At 38.7% G+C, this 24,570-nt stretch overlaps 1 protein-coding gene across 2 annotated transcripts in view; it reads right to left on the reverse strand.

Annotated features, from left to right (window-relative positions):
• The window catches only part of SLC39A8 (solute carrier family 39 member 8), a 79,781-nt gene that overhangs the window by 33,601 nt on the left and 21,610 nt on the right, over positions 1-24,570 (reverse strand). For both annotated transcript variants that reach the window (XM_060654545.3, XM_060654544.3), the window contains exons 3-6: positions 19,026-19,188; positions 10,631-10,800; positions 9,410-9,532; positions 8,757-8,924 (exon numbers count right to left, since the gene is read on the reverse strand). In XM_060654545.3, coding sequence (XP_060510528.1) covers positions 8,757-8,924; positions 9,410-9,532; positions 10,631-10,800; positions 19,026-19,188 — 624 coding nt within the window. The remainder of the gene's footprint in view (positions 1-8,756; positions 8,925-9,409; positions 9,533-10,630; positions 10,801-19,025; positions 19,189-24,570) is intronic.

The raw sequence follows: 24,570 nt of genomic DNA on the forward strand, positions 1-24,570 counted from the left end.
ATGAATAAAAATGTAGTTACTATTAGAGAAGTGGGCTAAATTCAGAGAGGAATCAGGTATCAAGTTTTGTGACTTTCTAGCACAAAGACTAGAGCCAGATAAAATGGCCTGCAGGGCAAGGAAGTGTTGAGATCCAGTGAGAGCAAATTTTCCTGATGTTGGATCTCTACCCAGAACTCCTCTTCACTACTGTCCAGGGACATCATCTGCTTTTCCATAAATACCAGTCAATCAAGAAATATGAAAATAACTTCTTACATAATCTTATTACTTACACAGTTTTCAGTTTTAACTAGTGCCTGATATAACCACATATAGGAAAGAAACCGTTTTCTGTTTTCCAAATACTGTGATTTTATTTTTTTAATATGAAATTTATTGTCAAATTGGTTTCCATACAACACCCAGTGCTCATCCCAACAGGTGCCTTCCTCAATGCCCATCACACCCTCCCCTCCCTCCAACCCCCCCATCAACCCTCAGTTTGTTCTCAGTTTTTAAGAGTCTCTTATGGTTTGGCTCCCTCTCTCTCTAACTTTTTTTTTAATTCCTTCCCCTCCCCCATGGTCTTCTGTTAAGTTTCTGAGGATCCACATAAGAGTGAAAACATATGGTACCTATATTTCTCTGTATGACTTCAAATATTGTGATTTTAAACAATCAGTAGGCTTTGAGTGAAATATAGCAGAATGGATATATATATATATTTATCTGTAGTCCCTCCTGAAACTCCTTAAAATAAAGAAATAAAAGGGTCATAATGTCACAGGACAGAAAGCATGGCAGATGATATGACAACATTGAGATATTTATTTTGGAAGATGAAAAGTGGAGGATCATTCTGACTTCATACAAGAAAAAAGTCAACAAGAAACAAGGTGATGTGGGGCCAAGAATCTCAGAGAACTTTAGGGAATGGAGGCACCAAGTACTTCTCAAGGTAATGGAAGAAGAGTGGAACTAAAAATAAGAGAATTCAGGAGCACCTGGGTGGCTCAGTTGGTTAAGCGCCCAGCTCTGAATTTCAGCTCAGGTCATGATCTCACGGTTCATGGGATAGAGCCCTGAGCCAGGCCCTGCGCTGACAGCATAGAACCTGCTTGGGATTCTCTTTCTGTCTCTCAAATAAATAAACACTAAAGGAAAAAGAAGAGAATTCACTGTAAGTTTATTAAGGGAGCAATCAGAACCCCAGATCTTTGCTCCCAAGACCATGCATCAAGGCAACCACCCCAAATGATGACTAAAGACTCACACTTGGAGAAAATTGAAGCAGAGAGACCTTTCCTTTAAGGACCCAAAGAAAACTGAAAGCTGAAATGAAGTGTGGTGTTGAAGACAGGGATATGAAGTCAGATAGGCCCAGTGCCCAGTCCCCTTCTCTTCCCACACGACTCCCAACATGGACAGCCAGGAATGCACACCTGACTTCCCACCTCTGGGCAGGAATGGGGAAAAACCAAGCACCCAAGAGAAAAGACCTATATAAGCCCCACACATATAGACAGGGCTTCTCATCAGTTTGTTTTTTTTTTTTTTTTTTCTATCTCATACTTTAAAAAAAAGAACGTAGGGGTGCTGGCTGGCTCAGTCAGTAGAGCACACAACTCTTGATCTTGGGGTTGTGAGTTCGAGCCCCACGTGTAGTGTGGAGTTTACTTTTTTTTTTTTAGTGTTTATTTATTTTCAAGACAGAGAGAGAGCATGAATGGGGGAGGGGCAGAGAGAGAGGGAGACACAGAATCAGAAGCAGGCTCCAGGCTCTGAGCCGTCAGCCCAGAGCCTGACGCGGGGCTCGAACTCACAAACCGTGAGATCATGACCTGAGCTGAAGTTGGACGCTCAACTGACTGAGCCACCCAGGCGCCCCTGGAGTTTACTTTTAAAAAGAAGAATGCTTTCCACATTCTGGTATATTTCAGTTAGGTTATGAAAGGGCAGAAAGTTTATTCTATCCTATTGATGTATACTCAGTACTTAGAATATTGCCAAGCACATATTAGGCACTCAGTAAATACTTGATGAATGAATTAAGTGTATTTAACATCTACTGGACTCACATGAAGACCCAAGCACCTCAAAAATGTAATCTCTCAATTTGGAGATTATTGCTTCATGTCGGTTATTGACAAAGTAAGTGCCTCTAACATCACCACATTTTGCAGCTAAATTCTACTTCATTGCACCTCAGTTTTTTAAAGTATTTATTTATTTATTTATTTATTTACAGACAGAGAGTGACAGAGACAGCACAAGTGGGGAGGAGCAGAGAGACGGAGAGAGAATCCCAAGCAGGCTCTGCACTACCAGCACAGAGCCCAATGTGGGGCTCACACTCACAAATCATGACCTGAGCTGAAATCAAGAGTCAGATGCTTAACCGACTGAGCCACCCAGGCACCCCTTTTGCACCTCAATTTTAAACATAAAATTCACTATAGTTAACTTCTAAAAATGGCTGATAATAATTGTTCTTTTATTAGGGGAAAAAAAGGTGACTCATCCCTTTGTCTTTATTGGCATCAATTCCCCAATGAAAGCACAAAAGGTTTCCTTTAGAAAAAAGACTGATTACAGACTACAGGAGAAATAAGTCACATGGTCCCTCTAGTGGCCCAGAAAAAGCTAACACTCTCCAGAGTACCTGACATTTCTAGGAAGTCAACACCTAACAAATACAGTCCTTCTAAAGCTATAGATTCCCAGGGAAAAGACTCATCTGGCTGTACAGATAGATACTTACATGATTTCACAGGGTTATATAATAGAAAGAGAAAAGAAGAAAACAGCAAGTGTCACTGGGAGAGCTGTGAAACATCACCTAGTGGCAATAACTGAATAAGGCACACACACATACACCTGTGCATTACATGGATTATGGTGCCTAACATTTACAGGATCTGGAGCAAGGGTACTAAGGAAGTCTTACTAATTTGTCTAAATATTTAAAATATTTAGCCTGGGTGGCTCAGTCAGTTAAGCATCCAACTTCAGTTCAGGTCATGATCTCGCGGTTCCTGAGGTCAAGCCCCGCGTCGGACTCTGTGCTGACAGCTCAGAGACTGAAGCCTGCCTCAGATTCTGTGTCTCCCTCTCTCTCTCTGCCCCTCCCCCACTCACACTCTGTCTCTCTCTGCCTCTCAAAAATGAATAAATGTTAAAAAATGTTAAAGATAAAGTTATAATCAAGCTAATAAACTGTTAAATAAAATATCTTCTATCCTCTTACTATAATAAATATACTTTCATGCCAATACATTTTTTTTAATGGGTAGAGCTCTGGTATTTATATGACTGAACACAGACAAAATACCAAAGGCAACTAAATTGCATAGGTGAGTATTCTATGATGGACCAGAATTGTTTGGATGAATATTTACAAAGACATCCCTAAGACATGCATTTTAATTATTCTGTAACAATGCTTTTGTTCTTCCTATATTCTAGCAAAATCTAGAATCACACTATTATCTAGATTGTCATATAATTTACATTCTATTGATAGAATGTCAAATTAGACTACCTTTCTTAACTCACTCTTAGCTTCTTATTATTTTCAATTTGGAAAAAAAAAAACTTCATTGAAGCAATAGCAACAAGAATCATCAACAAAATTCTTAAGGCAATAAATACTTGGACTCAGAAATGAACCATGAATTTTCCATGTCCTGTTCTTCCAATGGGGTCATATAGGTTAAATCCTTTTTATCATATAAAAATTAGAGGAGCACCTGGGTGGTTCAGTTGGTTAAGCATCCAACTCTTGATATCAGCTCAGGTCCTGATCTCACCATCGTAGGATCCAGCCCTGCATCAGACTCTGTGCTGAGAGCCTGCTTGGGATTTTCTCTGTCTCTGCCCCTTCCCCACTTCCTCTCTCTCAAAAATAAATAAACATTTTAAAAAGTTAGAAAATGTTTAAAAAATGGTTTTAACGTTTGTTTATTTTTAAGAGAGAGACAGAAACAAAGGGTGAGTGTGGGAGGGACAGAGAGAGAGGGAGACACAGGATCCAAAGCAGGCTTCAGGCTCTGAGGTGTCAGCACAGAACTTGACGTGGGGCTCAAACCCATGAACCGTGACTCAAACCCATGAACCGTGACATCATGACCTGAGCTGAAGTCGGCTGCTTAACTGATTGAGCCACCCAGGTGCCCCAAATTAGAAAATATTTTAATTTTATTATTAAAATCACTATCATATATATTACTCTATTATCTCTTAAAGCAATATCTTAGCTCTTAGGGTATTTCTAAAATTCTACTGCTTTCAATTTTGTGTGTGTGTGTTTTATTTATTTTATTTTTTTAATGTTTTTATTTATTTTAGAAGGAGAGAGAGAGAGAGCACCAGCCAGGGAGGGGCAGAGAGAGAAGGAGACACAGAATCCAAAGCAGGTTCCAGGCTCTGAACTGTCAGCACAGAGCTCGATGCGGGGCTCGAATTCTTGAACCACGAGACCATGACCTGAGTCAAAGTCAGACGCTTAACCGACTGAACCACCCAGGTGCCTGTTGTGTGTGTGTTTTAAAAGCAATTTTACTTTATTTTATTTTTATTTATTTAAATCCAAGTTACTTAGCATATAGTGTAGTATTGGTTTCAAGAACAGAATTTAGTGATTCCTCACTTACATATGACACCCAGTGGTCATCACAAGTGCCCTCCTGAATGCCCATCACCCATCTAGCCCATCCCCCCACTCACCTCCCCTCCAGCAACCCTCAGTTTGTTCTCTATGTAAAAGAGTCTCTTATGATTTGCCTACTTCTTTGTCTTTATCTTATTTTTCCTTCTCTTTCCCTATGTTCATCTGTTCTGTTTCTTAAATTCCACATATGAATGAAATCATAAGATATTTGTCTTTCTCTGACTGGCCTATTTCGCTAGCATAATACACTCTAGTTCTATCCACGTTGTTGCAAATGGCAAGACTGCATTCTTTTTGATCACCAAGTAATATTCCATTTACATGTACATACATAATATTCCAAGTAATATTCCACCAATAATATCACCAAGTAATATTCCATTTACATGTACATACATACATACACACACACACACACACACACACACACACACACACACCACTTCGTCTTTATCCATTCATCAGTTGATGGGCATTTAGGGTCTTTCTATAATTTGGCTATTGTTGATAGTGCTGCCAAAGACACTGGAGTACATGTGCCCCTTCAAATCACCATTTTTATATCCTTTGGATAAATACCTAGTAGTGCAATTGCTGGTTCTATTTTTAATTTTTTGAGGAACCTCCAGACTGTTTTCCAGAGTGGCTGCACTAGTTTGCATTCCCACCAACAATGTAAAAATATTGCCCTTTCTCCACATCTTTGCCAGCATCTGTTGTTTCCTGACTTGTTAGTTTTAGCCATTCTGACAGGTGTGAGGTGGTATCTCATTGTGGTTTGATTTATATTTCCCTGATGCTGAGTGATGCTGAATATCTTTTCATGTGTCTGTTAGCCATCTCTATGACTTCTTTGGAAAAGTGTCTGTTCATGTGTTCTGCCCATTTCTTCACTGGATTATTTGTTTTTTGAGTGTTGAGTTTGATAAGTTCTCCATAGATTTTGGATAGTAACACTTTATCCAACATGTCATTTGCAAATACCTTCTCCCATTCTGTCAGTTGCCTTTTAGTTTTGTTGATTGTTTCCTTCCTTGTGCAGAAGATTTTAATCTTGATAAAGTCCCAATAGCTCATTTTTGCTTTTGTTCCCTTTCCTCCAGAGACATGTCTAGTAAGAATGTGCTGTGGCTGAGGTCAAAGCGGTTGCTGCTGGTTTTCCCCTATAGGATTTTTTGAATGCAATATAAAAAGAAAACTGAAAATAATGGGTCTCCTAGGTGGCTCAAGCGGTTAAGCGACTGACTCTTGATTTCAGCTCAGGTCAGGATCTCATGGTTCATGGAATTGAGCTGTCAGTGCAGAGTCTGCCTGGGATTCTCTCTCTCCTCCCCCACCTCTCTCTGCCTCTACCCATGCTGGCACTCTCCCTCTCTCAAAATAAATAAATAAACATTTTTAAAAAAGAAAATTGAAAATAATAGACATTACTCAGTACTTAAGTCTATCTTCATTTAAGACTATACCTTCAACCAGATGGCCAGAAAATAGTCCCCATAAGAAGTTAGTGTCAGGACTATTTGTATGGCTCATCTCAAAGCCTGGTGCACGGCTGTCATCCTGGAACACATCTTCTCTGACTGGAGTTGGACTTCTAATTCCTGGAAGTATATTTCCAGAATCCCAGCTTCATTGCACCCTCTCACTAGATTGGTAGTTTACCTTGGTTTACAATTCCACAGTTGTTTCTATTCAGAATACCAAAGGAATAGTGTCACTGGTCTCCAGAATTGGTATCAGAAGTCCAATACCATTTCAATTCCAGTTCCCTTGTATATAAGCCATTTGATCACTCTCAAAGATTTTAGAACAGTTTTTCTCAGATATTTGCATAGCTGGTTCTTCTTTCTCATTATCCAATTCTCTGCTGATCTGTGGAGGGACCTTTGTTGATCAAAGAAGCCCCCACGTGTCACCCCACATCACCATATTGTATTTTCACCAAAGTATTGCTACATGAAATTTTCTTGTTCTACTCTTTTCTATATTGTCTACTGAATAAATTATGGCTTCACAAGAATTCATTTGCTTCTGAATCCCCAGGGCCCAGGACAGTGAGCAGGTACTCAATAAATGTTTATTGAGTAAATGAATGAAATCCTGTGTACTAGCACTACCAGAAATAGAGTAAGAATAACTTTTCAACTGATATTTCTAAATTATGTGAAACAGGATCATGTGTAGGATCCCATTTTTGTCAGGGTGCTAATATTTATACAAACATGTCTTCTGGCCATAGTAAATCATAAATCAGGATCCCAAAAACTTTAAAACTAATATCAAACTTTTGATCAGTTAAATTTATTTGCCCTCAGAAAGCAACAGCCTAGGGTCAAATTATCTTCTTCCTCTAAGAAAATTAATATTTATCAAGTCAAGAGTTAATGTCATCATCTTGATTCTAGTAGAGAATTTGTGACCTGAGGAAGGCAATCCAGCAAGAGTGCAGGCTTCAACATCAGATGGCCTCAATCCTGATCCAGGCTTTGCCACGCAGGAGCTGTGTGTCCTTGGGGTGGTTAACCTTTCTAAGCTACAATCTCTGAATTATGACACTTCCTATCTCCTAGACTATGATGAGGGTCCAAGGAGGCCATTCACTTAAAATTCTAGGCAGAGTCCCTGAGCATTAATAAATGTTAGCTATAATTATTGTGAGAAACTATCTACTTGAACATTTCATATTCTTTGCAAAATCTTGGCTGAAAACATCATTCATTACATTGCATGAAATAATTTCCTCTCTTAGTTTAGTGCTAACACAAAACTGCCTCTTCAAACACACTTGAGATTTTCCTTAATCAGGTGGGGCAAAGTATATGATGGATCATGTTTTCTTTCCAGAAGGAAACTCAGGTCATTTGCCATAACAACCTCTTCCAGATATCTTTTTTCTACTTAATTGTTTTTTCCTAGCAGACTTTCCTTGATTCAATGTTTCTTTTCTATATTATGTTTAACCTTGTAGCTTCTGGATCTACTATTTACTAGCTGAGTGACCCTGCAGAAGTTATTCAATATCTAAAGTCCCATTTTCTTCATCTGTCAAATGAGAATTATTATGAACACAAATGACACTGTTACCCGAGCACCCCTTTTTCCTAAACACTCCTCTACTCCATCCATACGCCCTGGCAGTCATACAAGGGGCCCAACTCTCTCTATTAGTCTAGAAGTGGACATCTAATGCAAGCCGGACCAAGGAGACACTTGCCAGGAATTTTGTATTTAGAACTGAAAGAGTCAGGTTAAATTTCCTTCTAGTGGCTGAAATTATAAGACATAAATCTCAGGAGTTGCTGGTGGCTGTGTTTCCCACCTATGGAAGGAGTCACTGCACAGTGAAAGAATGGCTCTAAGATACAGGAAGGAGGAGAGGGCAAAGGAGTTCTAACAGTCCTAATGGTTCCTAGGTTCTCACTCTTCCTATAGCCTGGCTGTTCCATTAGACAGCCCACTGTCTTTCCAATAAACTCTCCTTTCTGCATGCATAATTTGTGTTTGATTCCCATCATTTGAAACTGAAACAGTTCTAATACGTAGAAAATAAACCCTACTTTGAATAATTGCTATAAAAAGTAAATGAGACAAAACAATTAAGTGCCTAACATATTACCTGGCACATAATACTCACTCAAGAAATGATTCCTATTAACATTATTTAGAAGATGGAGATACAAATCCTAAATCAATTAATTAATGAACATGACTTTAATAGCTTACAAATTTTGTTTCTTGCAGTTTCAAAATTACTCAAAAGGATTCTTTGGTTTTGGATCTTGAAAGAATTGCAAAATAAGAGAAATGCTCTCATTAAGTTTGCTACATAGCACTAAATCTAAGTTACTCATACATACAGTTAAATGATTTTAGGGAACAGTGAAGTCTCAGATCCAGTAACCCACAATTTCTTGCTTAACTCACTTGTTTAGAGTAAATATAGGGAGGAAAATAGGAAAAAGAATACAGACTCACATTCCACTTACTTCCACATATACAAGAATAAGTGAGACGCACTTCAGTGTATAAATATTGACTTGGCTGCATTCACAGAAGTCTTCACATTGTATAAAGGATGCAATATAGTAAAGTGAAAATGCCATACCTGGAGAGATACCACACTGACATTATCAAAATGGATGTGTCCGTTAGGTTCTGTGACAGCTGGATTTGCATAACATGTGACACCATTGATTGCAGGTAACGTTTTAGGTTGATGAGTTTTCTCACGAGAAGGACCAAAATCATCATTTGAAAAGTGGGTATGATCATTCTACATGAAACAATGTTTAAAGGAAGAAGAGGTTATAAGAAGGAAACATGGTAAAGAAAGCACACATCCAAGAAAGCAGGGAGTCTAGTGCTTTTTATTTGTAAGAGAAAATCTGTATGACTATTCAATATGTAATCTTTTTAGATTTATAAACGTATCTTCATTTATTAGATTTTGTTTTTTCTGTTTGTTCACGTTTAGGGTACATATGCCTCCTTATTTTGATGAACATGAATGAATACAAATTGTGCACATTTTTTGACATTTAATTGTTGGTACTCATTCCAAATTCCACAGTATGAATCAAGTGTTTCTCTTACCCTTATTAATATATGGGCTCTTTTCTTTCTCCTCACATTCACCAGCCTAATAACTGAGTAGTTCATAGAATTATAAGGATAAAATTCCTGCCTTTATATGCCTATACAGCCAATAAGTAGATGTAGGGGGTCAAACATCATATATTTTAAATAAAGTCCATTTACCTGACCATACGCCTTTAATAACATCTTAAGCACTCTTTCAAAAAAGAAAAGTATGTAAAAGCCACCAAACACAGCAACCGCCTTCTCAACATAGTTGTCACTTTTGGGATTGAATCCAAAAGCCTAAAAGAGAAAAAAGTTCAGGTAAAACTAAGTACTTTAACTTGATTTTTAGAAAATAATACCAAAATTTTTCAGTATACAATTTTTACCAAAGTTCTAAGTCCATCTTCAGATGAGGTAATATTGGGAAATACCCACAAAAATTACAAAACAAAAACTCTGAAATTTAAGTAGCCAAACTGTAAGAGATCACACAGTGGTCTTATAACCAAAGTTCTGTTAATTAAAGACCCAGAATATCTTCTAGTTTCTTGGCTATATCCTTCAGAAATATTTGCCTTGAGAGAGGAATTTTTAGTAGTAAAGAAGAAGCACTGATTCTCATCTTTATAGATAATATTAGATCTGGGTAATAAAAAAGTGAGACATTGATAATCCATTTTCTCTTAAAAGTAATGTATTTGTCCATCATATCCAGAGTCAAATTGTTAAAGCAAACATGGCAAATCCACTTGGATTACGGTTTTCCCAAGAGAGACCTTCTTAAACCTAGAGGGTCCTGGTAGGTCCTAAAGAGATAAAGAATTCAAGGGCTGAGCCCAAGAAAGATTTTCACACACACACACACACACACACACACACACACACACACAGACACACGAGAATGAAATAATCCACTGTCTAAAGGACCCAGGGCAAGAGCTGGAGTTTCAAACTATAAAGAATCGAGGTGTTCCTAACAGACAAGAAACACAAACTTAAGTAAAAGCTATAGTAAATATATAAGGACATTTTGTGGTATATCTTCAGTAAGTTTGACATTGCATGCTCTTTAGAAAAATCAATAAATAATAAAAGTATGTGGAAAAATTAAAGCTGCCAAATGCAAGACAAAAAAAGTTTTAAGGCCCTCAGAGGTGTCCCAATGCTGTCTGGGCATGTCCTGGTGGCTAGCCTCCTAGAATATTAATTTTATCTCCAACACTGACATCTCCTGTAGCTTGAGACAAGCTTTTTCTTCTGCTGTGATTCAGCTTTGTCTCATCCAACACTATCAACCAGACCATAAAATGCTGTGAGAATTATGGAGCCTTAAAATGTACAAAGTGCTGAAACATTTAAAAGAAACAATTATTCACAAAGAGCCAACATCCTTACCTCTGGAATAAGCTGGAAAATGGCATTTGAAAATAGAGTCCCAATAGCCAGACCCACAAAAAATGTCAAAATCTTAGGGAAATAAGATTTCTTTATCAATGGAGTCAAAACCAATCCAAGGAGAGATGCCAGATTAATAATGGTCACTGACAGGAATCCATATCCCCAAACTGTAGATGAGAGGAAAAGAGTAGCAATTAATCAAAGCAAAGGGGCCAAATGAAGTCTTACTGTACATTAAGTTTGAAACAACTTGTTTCTTCAAAAGCTCGAATCAGATATTTTCTTTAAAACAAGATCTTCTCAATGAAAATTATACAGAAAGCTGTCAACATTACTATAGAATAATAAATATTCATAGTTACAGTGCTTAAGCCTTCATCAGCCCTAAAGCACCCTTATGGGCTCAAAGAACGTTATAGCTTGCGGGGCGGCAGCGGGGGGATCTGGACAAGGACAACATCTAGAATAACGACAAACCATGTGAGGCCCACAGGCTCCAAGCCACCTACTTTCATCTGTAGCTTGAAGCCTGGTTTAAAATTCACCCTTTCAGAGCACCTGGGTGGCTCAGTCAGTTAAGCATCTGACTTCAGCTCAAGTCATGATCTCACAGTTCCTGAGTTCAAGCCCTGCTTTAGGTGAGCACGAGCCCCGCATTGGGTGAGCACCCCATAGGTGAGCCCTGCCTCTCTCTCTCTCTCTCTCTCTCTCTCTCTCTCTCCCTCTCTTTTTCTCTCTCTGCCCCTCATGGGATTCTCCCTCCCTCCCTCTCTCTCTCTCTCTGCCCCTCACTCACTTGCACCCTCTCTCTCTCAATAAATAAATAAATAAAACTATTGAATCTTTAAAAAAATAAAATAAAATAAAATAAAATGGAGTCTTTCAGAGGAATATAGAGGCAGTGTGACTTTCAGGGAAAAGGTTCAAGGTGATAGGTGGAGGGTAGGGGTGGAAATGGGTGGGTACGGGTTAGCTTCAAAGTGACCATAGTTGCTGACACTGAGCTTGTCATAATCACTTGTCTGCAGGTGCCTGTGGAGAGCACCTCCTTGGAAAGACAGCACCTGGGCTCTCCAGCTGGGGCCTCCAGGACCCGGACTCAGCCAAGTGCAGTGAGCACTCAGGAGGGCAGCACATGGGAGCCAGAGAGAAGCTGCATTGCACAACTGGCCCTGCCAACCTCAGAGTAAGGTGAAAATATCTTATAAAGTGAAGACTCTGGTGACAGAAGGAGATGATGCGTCTTTGACCTCTATCTCTAAGGCCTGGTACCCAACAGGTGCTTAATAAATGTTGCTTACGATGAAATGAACGAATGTGATCAGCTAATGGCATATGTGACCTCAATTTCCTCCGGATTATCCTAGAGGGGTTGGTTTCAGGACACACTCAGAGTGCAGGTGAAGAGCGCTGTGTGACCCCAGGAGAGTCACGGATGGCAGTGCAGGCTGACATACAAATGGGTCCCTGGAACTGTGCGACACGTGGCTTTGCCTATGCCTCACACGCTGTGCACAAAGGACAACATGAAAGGTTAGAAAGCTGCCTCTGCATTGCCACTTCTTCAAAATGCCCAGAAAGCATTTTTAAATGTTAGACCCCTTTTCTCACCGACACCCTCAGTAGAGTACCATAGTAACACCTAATGCTTATGAGTGTTCACCATTGCCAGGTACTAAGCCAAGAAACTGACATGTATTAATTAATTTAATCCTCACAAAACCCTGTGAGGTAAGTACTCCTATTACCTCCTTCAAACAGATGAGGAAACCAAACCATATGGAGTTCAAATGAGCTGCCTGAGTCATGCAGATGGCAAGCCGAATTTTGAGCCCAGGGAGTCTGGCTCCAGGACCAACATATTTTAGCAATATGCTTCCTTACTCCTGTGAAGGTATTCTAATTTTTAAAAGACAAAGGAACTGAACAAAACTGTAAAAATTTTACATTGTGCTTCATAAATACAAGATTGCTCACCATTATTCTAGTTCAAGCGATTCTATCTACAAACAATCTTCGCAAATGTTTATGGAGTCTAGGATATAGACCAAACCATGGTTCCTGCCAACGAGGAACATGGATCTTCTGCTTATGGAACTGGGAAATGGTGTAGGCACAGACACACACAAAGCAATACAAGTTAGTTTGTTCGGCATACCAAATGAAATGAACAGAAAATAAATGTTACTGTTACCACAAGACTCATCACAGCACTGACCATGACTTTATCTTCTCCAGATGTTTTCCTATCGGTTCCAGACCCCTGACCAGGCCCTGCAAAGTCATCTCATCGGAACTACAAAGGCCCACCTCATTCCCATTTACTACTTTATCACCTAACACAAGCTACCTACTCTCCTTAGACTTTCCACGTGGAGAAAGCTCTCCGTCCCATATCTCCCGCCGTGGTATATTGATGTGTGGTTCCCCTTAATACAAATAGCCTTCTACCCTTCACAAGCCTGTATGCATGCATTCATTCAACAAACATTTATAATCTCATTGGGTAAACAGGAAAGACACATGCTGAAACTAAAATAAAAATGCACAGTTTTTGAGTACCAAACTAAGGCAAAAACCACATACACATACTAAACACATCACCTTCCCCTGAGAAATTTGTGATTTCCATAGATAGCACAAATGTTAGCATCAATTTCAATTTCTCACCCCAAGCAGTCCATTTCATAGATGATTGGCGACCAAACTCTATCAATTTTTCTTGAGGCCTCTCTCACTCCAGCTTCTCCATCCTCATTGCCAGTGCCTTGAGTTGAGGCCCTCAGCCTCTCTTACTTCCTCTTCTGATGCATTATGAGTCTTCTATCTGGTCTTCCTCCCCCTACTTGACATGGCCTCCAGACTTACATCCTAAAACACAACTGGTCATCTCATGCCCCTATTCAAAACTGCTGTTCATAAACTGACTCCCCCACAACTTCTCCAGTGTTATTTACATGCTTCTCAACATGGCCTTTATGCTAACACAATGCTTTCCAAGTAAGGAATTACCTTTACTTGTGGTTGTTTACCTGAAAACATCCTTCTGTCTTTCATTGCCTAAGAAACTCACACAAGTTTCTCTAAGCCAACTCCAAAACCTCTTCTATTAAACTTTCCTAGCTCCTCCAGGCAGCTGTCCCCATGGCTCTTTGATTAAAGATAATTGGGCCATATACCATATCTTGTGTGCTAAAGTAGTTTTATCACTTTTATATTTGTCTACACGATACAAATTAAGACATTTTCAAGGAGATAAGCTATGTTTTTTCATCCTTAGTGCCTAAAGTATTGCCCAGAAAATAGCACACATTCTTTAATGAATAAACTAGTGAATGTCATATTTCATGACATACATATTTTATGACATTCATTCACATACAGCCCAGAACTCTTGCCAAAAAAAAAAAAAAAAAATGCCTATTTAATCTTCCCAACCTTAGTTACTATTGTATATATTTATCAGAATTACTTGGGGAAGTTGGGGAGTATGAATCATCATCTTCTAAGCATACTACATAACTTCCTCTTCTTGTATTGTCAGGACATTATTGAAGAAAAAAATTCCATTCATCCACTCAACTGGGGCACCAAAGAATAAATTACTATAAGAAAATTACTTGGACCTCCCCGTATATACAAAGGACTCCCTCTAATGATCTGATTCAAAGAGGATCCTTTCTCTCTCTTCTTAGCGAACTCTGAAAGATTTTGATAAATTTCCAAGGAAAATTAATAACAATAGCTAACATTTATTGAAAGACCACTATTTGTTAAGATTCTTCTAAAAATTGCATCTACTCTAACTCATTTAATTCTCCTATTTCATAGAATTTTTACAAAAGTAAAATAAGCCAGTTAATGTTGTCCCTAGTATATATAGTAAGCCTCCAGTACATGTCCTTATAATTTAAAAATGATAAATTAGTTAGTAGACCACCATATAAATTTCCATTCATTTAGCTCATTGTTATATAAAGAACTAGGAGTGAGGAGCCCTGTGCTCTCATCCTTCCTCAGATATCCTACCTGGAGGAAGCCATTCAACATCTCTGGAGCTTAACTTATGTTACCGATTCTACTACAGAATTGGACAATGTGATCTCCAGGGATGTGCAAGTAAAATTCTATTGTTCTTACTTATTATTTGCATTAAACAGCATCCTGTGACCCCATCAAAAAAAATGCACCAATTTTGGATCATTAAATTATTGTTAAAACAATTAATCTATCTCCTCAAGAATTTGATTTACTATCAGTTTATGGTATTCATCAATAAGAGCTTAGAAAAGCACCTGAAAGGCAATTTCAAAATCACAAAATATGAGGTCTCTGATAAATGAGAATATTTTATCTGCCCACTGAAACATCAGTGTAAACATGTGTATAAAATCCTTATATCACGACTCCTTTGGATTAGTTTTATTTTGGTTTTTCATTTTTTGAATGAGCTCAGAATTGACTCTACATTAGGTAAACAGTTACATCAAGAATCAAGTGCATTTCATTACTTAAAAGAATAGGCTTACACAAGGAGCACGGAATGGAGTGAACCTATGAACAAATTTATACGAGGAATGAATACAGACTTCCTTCTCTGTGCCAGGCACTGTTCTAGGCACTTGCATATATTGACTCATTTGATACCCCCAACAATTCTAGAAGGAAGGTAGTATAATTATTTCCATTTTATAGATGAGATGTCTGAGGCACAGAGATATTAAATAAATTGCTCAACACAGAAGCACACACAGTTGCACTAAAATAAAACAAGACAGTGCACCAAATAAAGGCAATATAGTGTCAAATTAAACATCTTAGAGTACTCTACCAGTTACCCTAATTCTCCAGAAATTTTTCTCTATCTTCTCCCACCCCATCCCACCCACTCCAGCCCCATTTCAATTCCTAAGATTATGTATCCCCTAAGAGCCAGTTCTGTCTTTCTTGGGCCTCTGTCCAAATATTTGGTGCCTGCCTAATCTTGTAACTTAGAACTATTGATTTTCCATTTTATGACTTTGTAGTGTTGACCCTGGAATCCCCTCACTTCCTGCTTCCCAATTCCCTGTTCCTACCTCCTGGTTCCTGAGATAGAGGAAACCTGGGAATTAGGGTTAAAAACACTTTTGAATGCAGTCACTAACATGCAGAGTAGAGGACTTGCTTTTTCTGAAGTTTCATCTCCTATACCCAGAATTATGTACATGGTGGATATATTTTATTTGACATATATATATAGTGCCTAAGCAAATGCTATATTATATTCTACATGCTTTACAAATATTATTTAATCTTTATAGCAACACTATAAGAAAGGTACTGTTTTAGATAAGAAAACTGAGGCAGAAAGGCATAGTCATGTGCCCAAAATAGCTGGAAAGTTACAGAGCTGGGATTTGAGTCCAGGTGGACTGGCTTCAGAATCTATGTTTTTATTATGTTACACTATTATTAAAAGTTAATATATAAAGCATTCCTGAATTTGCTTTTGAATACAAAATGCAAATTATATTAGACAAACTTGTAGAAATACAAACATATTCTTATTTAGTATATAATCTAGAAAAAATATTTGCTTAAACAATTCGCTGTGAAATTATTGTTATTCACAAAATTGCTAATTATATTGATAAAGTATATTTGGGGTCTTTACATGAATGTAAATACAGAATATGAAAGAGAACACGGATCATGAAGCTGAGACAGCTGGGTTTGAAAAAGGCTCTACCACGTGCAAGTTGTGTACTCTTGAGCAAATGACTTTATACTCTCCACACATACGTTTCCTTGGCTGTAAAATGGGAGCAGTAGTTCCCACATCGTATAGTTGAATGAAGATTAAATGAGTTAACATAGGTCAAGTATTTGGAACAGTACTCACCCACATAGTAAATACTGCGTAACAGTCGACTATTATCATTATTTTTGCCATTGTTACCACTCTTGTTACTAAGATAGAGAGAGATCAAAGTACATACATATTCACAAAGGAATAAATCAGTAGAATCAGCACTTCCTTTGTTGAGGTGTCCCTTTTCTTCTCTATCTTCTCTCTCTTTATATTCTTTTATACTCAAGTTAGATGTGCTCTCTCAGACCAGTGGCTTCAAATGCCACCTCTAAGGTGACAAATTTCTGGCCTTGACCTGTTGTCTGAACACCAAATGTGTGCATGTCACTGACTACTGTACAACTTTCCTTGGTGGTCTACATCAGTGTCTCACACTGATCATGTGAAAAATTATACCCAATCCTCACCACTTGCTTCCTCCATAAGAAACTAGGAAATGGCACAAACATCTCTCCAGCTTCTGTGGTTCAAATCTTGACTCATCTTTCCCAACCCCCACATCTAATCCAGAAGCAAATCCATTTTAGCACAGTTTCCAAAATCCATCGTGGATCCGATCACTGCTCCCTTCTACCTCTCCCATCTCAGCCCAAGTCCCCTTCATCCTTAGCACCAACCCTGGGAAACTGCCTCCTGACTAATTCCCTTGCATCCACTCATACTACATTACAATTTATTCTTCAAACCACAGGTAGAATAATCTTGTACAAATCCAAACAAAATCATGTCACTCCCCCATTTATAACCCTACAGCGTCTTCATACCACATTCAGAGCAAAACCCAGTCAATTTACTGCATTCTACACGGCCCAGGGCATCATTTCCTTCCAGTCTCCCTCTTGCTTCCTATGCTCCAGACACACAGGCTTTCTTGCAGTTCCTTACATACGCCAAGCTCATTGTCAAGCTTATGGTGACTGTTCCCTTGACCAAGAATGTTCTTTTCCCAGAGAACATCTTGCTGTGGTCCTCTCCTTACCTTCAGTCAGGACCCTGCTCAAATGTAATCTCATCAGAAAGGCCTTCTCTGATGTATTGAAAATCACACTCACTCACTATCTCCTTCTATCCCTTACCTACTACTTAATTTCTTCATGGCATTTAGCACTCTGAAATTACATTACTTGCTTGTTTGTATAAATGTTTATTATTTCTCTTCTCCATTATACTGTAAGCCCTGAAGGAAATTTTTCTTCTTTGCTACTGAATCCTCAATGCCCAGAACAGCATTTGGCATGTCATTCAAAAAACATTTATTGGGGCACCTGGGTGGCTCAGTCAGTTAAGTGTCCGACTTCGGCTCAGGCCATGATCTCACGGTTTGTGGGTTTGGGCCCCATATCGGGCTCTGTGCTGACAGCTCAGAGCCTGGAGCCTGCTTTGGATTCTGTGTCTCCCTCTCTCTCTGCCCCTACCCCACTCACGCCCTCTGTCTCTCAAAAATAAATAAACATTAAAAAAATTAAAATAAAAACATTTATTGAATGAACAATGTAAAAAAAAAAATGAGAATTAAAATATCCATGTGGGTCAGGTTAATGATTTGAGGGTACCAAGAAATTGCACATAGCTGGAAAACAGACCCTTGGAAGAAATAGTTTATTTTATTTGGAAAAGAATTCTTCTACATGGTTAAGTAGGTGAACTATACAGTAAGCATGCACTTGTTTTCTCGGATTTTAGAATTTCTTTGCAGCGGGTTGTTCCTTTGAAATGTGGTACGTATGGCAATACTATTACAGGCACTTAAAGAAGAGTCGCTGGCATTTTCTTTTGTTAATGAAAATTAAAACAGTCATAACTCATAACCTTAATATTTAATCTAAATGGGATATTCCTTTATCCCTTTACTGAAAATTACAGATAAATTGATAAGCTTTTAAATAATAAGATAAGCACAAGGTAAGGGAAATCACCTTATCAGTTATGAGCCAAATAGTTAACATACACTCCAACAAGTACAGTATAAGGCATCTATTGTTTAAAATCAAGAATTGAGTTTTACAAAGTTTTTTTTTTTTTTTAATTTTTTTTTTAACGTTTATTTATTTTTGAGACAGAGACAGAGCATGAACGGGAGAGGGTAAGAGAGAGGGAGACACAGAATCCGAAACAGGCTCCAGGCTCTGAGCTGTCAGCACATAGCCTGATGCGGGGCTCGAACTCACGACCCGTGAGATCGTGACCTGAGCCGAAGTCGGCCGCCCAACCGACTGAGCCACCCAGGCGCCCTGAGTTTTACAAAGTTTTTAAGTGGTACCAAGAATAACTCTGACTCCACAAATGTTTTATAAAGTTTTTAATTGGTACCAAATATAACTTTGACTCCACAAATAGAAGAGCACAACTTATGAAGCTTAAATGAGTTCTAATTATTCTTATTCTAAACACTTTCAGAATATAAGCATTTTACCAACAGCTTCTAGGTAGATTAAATAAAAGCAATAAAGCAGAGAAAGAAGCATGTTGATTTAATTTCAAACTAGCCTATAGGCCTTTCAAACGAGCAGGAGAAGAAAAAAAAAACTTCCAACGTACCTTCCGAAATATTTGGTTTTGTTTTGTGTTTGGGCCGATCCTCACAAGGATGAAAGTTCAGTTGTTGTAAGACTGCTGGACAGATGACAGAGAAGTTGGAGCTGCTTATCTGGGTAGTATTTGAAAAGCCATGAAGGGAAAAGATCTCTTCAGCTGATAGACACTGAAACAGGAGAAACAAAGTAAACATATGTGTTAGCATAGTAAAAGCATGCAAGCAAAGATACTCTAAGGAGACCCAGGATATTTTATCTAGATACACAGCCCAAACTTTACACAGAAGCCCTATATTTTTAAAACAGCCCACAACTCTTTAAACCTAGAAACAAGAAAAAGATAGCAAAACAAGGGGGAAAATAACTCTTCTTGTCTACCTATAGCAGCCAAAAAGGTAAGAACTAGTTTGGGGATTTCCAAGGACTTTAAAAATATTAAAAGTGGACCAACAGGTTTCAAATGAAAAGCTTTAAAACTATTCTATATTCTCAATCTCCCCTCTCTGTTTTTCTTTAGATAGAATGGATATTTCGTGTAGACGATTGGGGTAGCTCTCTGCAACATTTCTTGTAGACAAACACCTGGCTCCTTTACAGTTTCTTAGTTAAGAAACTCATCCATGCTCCTAGGCAGCAACAATAATTCCAATACACAAAAGTTGTTTTAAAGCATATCTTTAGTACATATGGTAGTTTGCTAAAATATGTATTGTTCTCACTGATAGTGGGTAGCTGTTCTATACTATATAAAGTTTTAAAAACTGCTAGGCTGCATAGAAATTAACTATCGATGAGGAATAAAGTCTGCATTAGGAAAAAAATTCTTTATGAAAATAACTTTTTAAAGGTATCATTTTACTTACTCTTCACTCTTGGGCATATTTTAACTGTAAACTATAGTCCACATACTTGCATTACCAGGAATATAAAAGAAAGTAAATGTGTTACTATTGTTAATAATTGTTGTAAGAATTATAGAGTGTGAAAAATATCCATTCACTCAAACAGAAGAGTCTATCTTTAATAAGTACAATTGAGAAAAGTTCTTTACGTGCTTCAGCCAATATTCAAACTAAGATCTTAGCTTTGTACTATAGTCCAGACTCTGTTCTCCCAAAATTCACATATTGAAGCCCTAACTCTTAATATAATATTTAAAGTTGGGGCTTTTGAGCCCCACATTGGGCTCTGTGCTGACAGCTCAGAGCCTGGAGCCTGCTTTGGATTCTCTCTCTCTCTTTCTCTCTCTCTCTGCCCCTTCCCTGCTCACAACGTGTCTCTCTCTGTCTCTCAAAAATAAATAAACTTAAAGAAAGAAAGAAAGAAAGAAAGAAAGAAAGAAAGAAAGAAGAAAAAAGAAAGGAAGAAAGAAAGAAAGAAAGAAAGAAAGAAAGAAAGAGAAAAGAAAAGAAGGAAAAAGGAAGAAAGAAAGAAAGAAAGAAAGAAAGAAAGAAAGAAAGAAAGAAAGAAAGAAAGAAAGTTGGGGCCTTTGGGAGATAATTAAGGTTAGATGAGGTCATGAGCGTGGTGTCTTAGTCCAGCTAGATTAGTTGTCTTAAAGACACCAGAGAACTTGCTTGCCCTCTCTCCACCATGTGAGTAGACAGCCAGAAGGCAGCCATTTGCAATCCAAAGACAGAGCCCTTACCAGACAGAGGCCCTTCTGACATCTCAGTTTTGGACTTGCCGTCTCCAGAACTGTAAGAAAACTAACTTCTTTTTTTCTTTAATTTTTTTAATGTTTATTTGTTTTTGAGAGAAAGAAAGACACACAGAGTGCGAGTGGGGGAGGGTCAGAGACAGAAAGAGACACAGAATCCGAAGCAGGCTCCAGGCTCTGAGCTGTCAGCACAGAGCCTGACGCGGGGCTTGAACTCATAAACAGTGAGATCAGACCTGAGCCGAAGTCAGACACTTAACCAACTGAGCCACCCAGCGCCCCAGAAAACTAACTTCTATTGTTCAAGCTATCCAGTTTATGGTAGTCTGTTATGGCAGCCCGAACTGATCAACACTCTATGAATGGTATTTGAGAACTCAAAAGTTGATGTGAATTGTTTGACCATGAAGCCTTTTCCTTCACAATAGAAATAATGCCACTAAAAATGTAAGATGTGAGTATGAGGATATCACTACTAAGTATTAAGAAATGATGAAAAAACATCAAATATACCAAGATGTATGCAGCTGTCAAAACTAAAACTGCAATTGCCTTAAAGAAAATGCACATTTGGACTTCTGTTTTGTTTTTTTACTGCCTAAGTATGTGCCTAAGTCTGTTCCTTGTTCAACCCATGACAATGGGTTTGGCTTCATGACAATGATAGCTGTGTGCCATCCCTAGAACAGGGGGTACCAATGCAACGTTCTGTTAGCAGTCTTCCCTTAGGCAGAGATTAGGGGGGTAATAAGCTAATGGAGGGAGAAAATAGCTCCATAGGAGGAAGGAAAGTGGGAATACTTTGTTCGTTACCATGAAACCACCCAGGAGCAAAATTCCTAGCCTCAAAAATTAGATTTCATGTGGTTAAACTGCATGATTCCAGGACTAAATGTGGGTAATAGCAGCTAAGACAGCACTGTTTCCCCACAAGAAGTCTTCACCTACTTGGACTTCAAGTTCCTCTAAGTATGAAATAGGATGAAAAGGGAAGCCGCCCATAGATAATTTCCAAAGTCTTCTCAGAATTAGCATCCTAGACTTCCTAAAACTTGATGACTGTTAGGCAGTTCTTTTCAGGCTCAAATTGTGACTCATTAGTGGGTCAGAAAATCCACTTACAAGGTCACAGTCAGCATTTTGTAAGCAGGCAAAAACTATAATAGAAACTATGGAGTGTATCACTCATAACAAGATATTATTTAGTGACACTTTTGCTTCAGTTACACATTATACAAACCATGTATATATACACTGGATCACAATGTCACATTCACTTTTTTACAGTAAATGACAGTTAACAGTTTGAAAATCACTACCCTCAAAAATGTGTTAATTGCCCACCGTGCATCATTAAAGACACTCTCCTACATACAGTTAGAAAAAAATAGCGCAGCCGAAGGACTACAATAGTGTAAGACAGCTTCAAGTCTTGCTGGTCTGTGCAGTGTCTGTGTAGAAATTGGGGGGGGCGGGTGGTCACGGATAATCACACTTTGACAGTAGCAACTACTCAATGCCCGAAAGAACGAGGAGGTGGAGAGATAACAAAACTCTAGGCCTTGCCTAACCAAGAAACACTCTTCACTATAGACAACACACTGATAGTTACCAGAGGGGTGCGGGGGCGGGGGGCGGGGGGGGGGGTGAAATGGGCGATGGGGATTAAGGAGTGGACCTGTTGTGATGAGTACTGAGTGTTGCATGGAAGGGTTGAATCACTAAATTTAAACCTGAAACTAATATCACACTGTATGTTAACTGACGGAAATTTAAAGAAAAACTTAAATAAAAAAAAAAAAAAACACAACTCTAGGCCTTGCCTTATAATGAGAACGAGGACAGAGTACTAGCAGAACCCTAGCAGTGTGGCAAAACTGAATTAATGGCAGGCGTGATTTATTTAAAATAGCTATCTACCGGCAAGTAGGATGCAAATAACTTTACACAACCGCCTATTTGGCTTTACAGTCTAGATTTCCATAATGCTTTGATTTAACAAAGTTGAACCTGAAACAAAGAAAGCAGTTGTCTAAGAAAGGGCGGTGTTTCCCAGAGCAGGGATAAACAGGATGAGAGCCCAATGCCAGAGCAGTGAGGTGACAACAGAACTGGTTGAACCGTTAAGGAAGGTCAAACATCCTCTCAAACACACCCCTTCACCTCCAAAACAAACAATGAATAAATTATGAAAGCAGCGGGAGGCACCAGGGCTCTTCATAGAACAATCCAGGATGATGAGCCTGAATCCTACGCGTCTTGATAAAACTTCCTGAGCTTTTTTGCCATCTTGCTTTACATTCATGCACTGAGCTTTCCTCCTTGGCATCTATTTGTTTTTACAACACCGCTATTGTCAAGGGTAGCACCGGAAGCTCGCCGGCCCTTTGAGCTTTGTGCTATCAGAGGCAAACTCCAACCACCTGCCACCCTAATGTTCAGTGGGTTGACTTGTTTTCTCAAAGCATTTTCTCCAATTTTTTTTTTTTAACTCCTTTGGTCTCTTGGCCACGTGAAGGCGATCTCAAACGGGTCTTATTCAGATGAAGCACCCAAGTAAGGAAGATGTAGAGGTAAAGGGGTTTAGATGCATATCATAAACGAGATCTCAAATTATATCCAGAATCATTTAACCAAATAGTTACATGCATTTCTTCTTCTATTTCCCCTACTCCTTCTTCCTCACCAATTCTGGCTAGACGGAAATTTTGGGGTTTGGTTTCTTTTTGTTGGTGTGTTTTTTTGTGGGTTTTTTTTTTTTTTTGGCGGGTGGGGGGGTTGTTCGTTTCTTTGTTTTGTTTTGTTTTGTTTTTGCATCTTTTTCAGGACACATCTTTGTGGAAATGCTGATGCAGGGAGGGACAGGGACAGGGTTGAATGATTAGGGCACTTCCTCCCCAACGTTTTGTACAGTTAAAACTTGCTAATAATAAATGCCAACGAGTTAGGCAAGATTTGAAATCACACAGCATAGATAATGACACAGGCCCTGTACTTGGCTAAACTTTGGTCAGGTTCCTCTAATCCTTTGAGGCCTCTGCCTTGCATCCATTCTCACAGGGTCTGCATTGTCCCATTTTAGCAAGAATCCTGCTAAAATCCTTGGGATCTGATCACTCCTGCCTGCCTTCAGTAAGGATCCTATTAAGTAGGATCCTCCTCCTCCCCAAATCCCTAATGTTTCCTCTTAGTAATTTTCCATTCCTTGACCCCACCTTGCTCCTTGGTTATAAATCACCATTTGTCCATGATATATTTGGAAATGAGCCCAGTTCTACACTGAGGTCCCTTCTCCCCTATTGCAACAGTTCTTGAATACAATCTGTTTTTATAGCTTCAACTACTGTTGTACTATATTACAAGTATAATAACCATGTAATTGTACTACATGTTGCATAAATTATTTTCTTCATTTAACAAAATTTCTAGAATCATAGAAGTCTGGGTATAATACCGATGGGAGAAGAGGAAGGTGGGGGAAGTTGAAGTTTGACAACCAAGAAAGAAATAACACAAAGGTAAGTCCTAACACCCTCCATTAAGAAATCTAATAATTGTGGCAGAAATAAATCACACACCAATGTTTATAAAACCTGAGAAAAAGTAATAAATTCATGAGACAGAATGATAAAGAGCTAGGAATGTTCCCGTAAGGGAGAAATGATATGCAGAGGAAACAGTCAAAAACAACTCTGAGGTTAGGCCTTTGAGAAAGTAGACAGCGGCTGTTGCCACAGATGTGACTGGGGGACGTAGGAAAAGAAATACATTTGGGAGAGTGGTGGCCAGTTTGGTTTGAGACATTTTAAGTTATAAGGGCTGTGAAATACCAGATGGAAATGATGAGTGAGCTTTTTCCAAGAAAGGTAGAGGCCAGAGATAAGGATGT

Source organism: Panthera onca, chromosome B1 (genome assembly GCF_046562875.1).
Source record: "Panthera onca isolate mPanOnc1 chromosome B1, mPanOnc1 haplotype 2, whole genome shotgun sequence".
Taxonomy (NCBI): Eukaryota; Metazoa; Chordata; class Mammalia; order Carnivora; family Felidae; genus Panthera; species Panthera onca.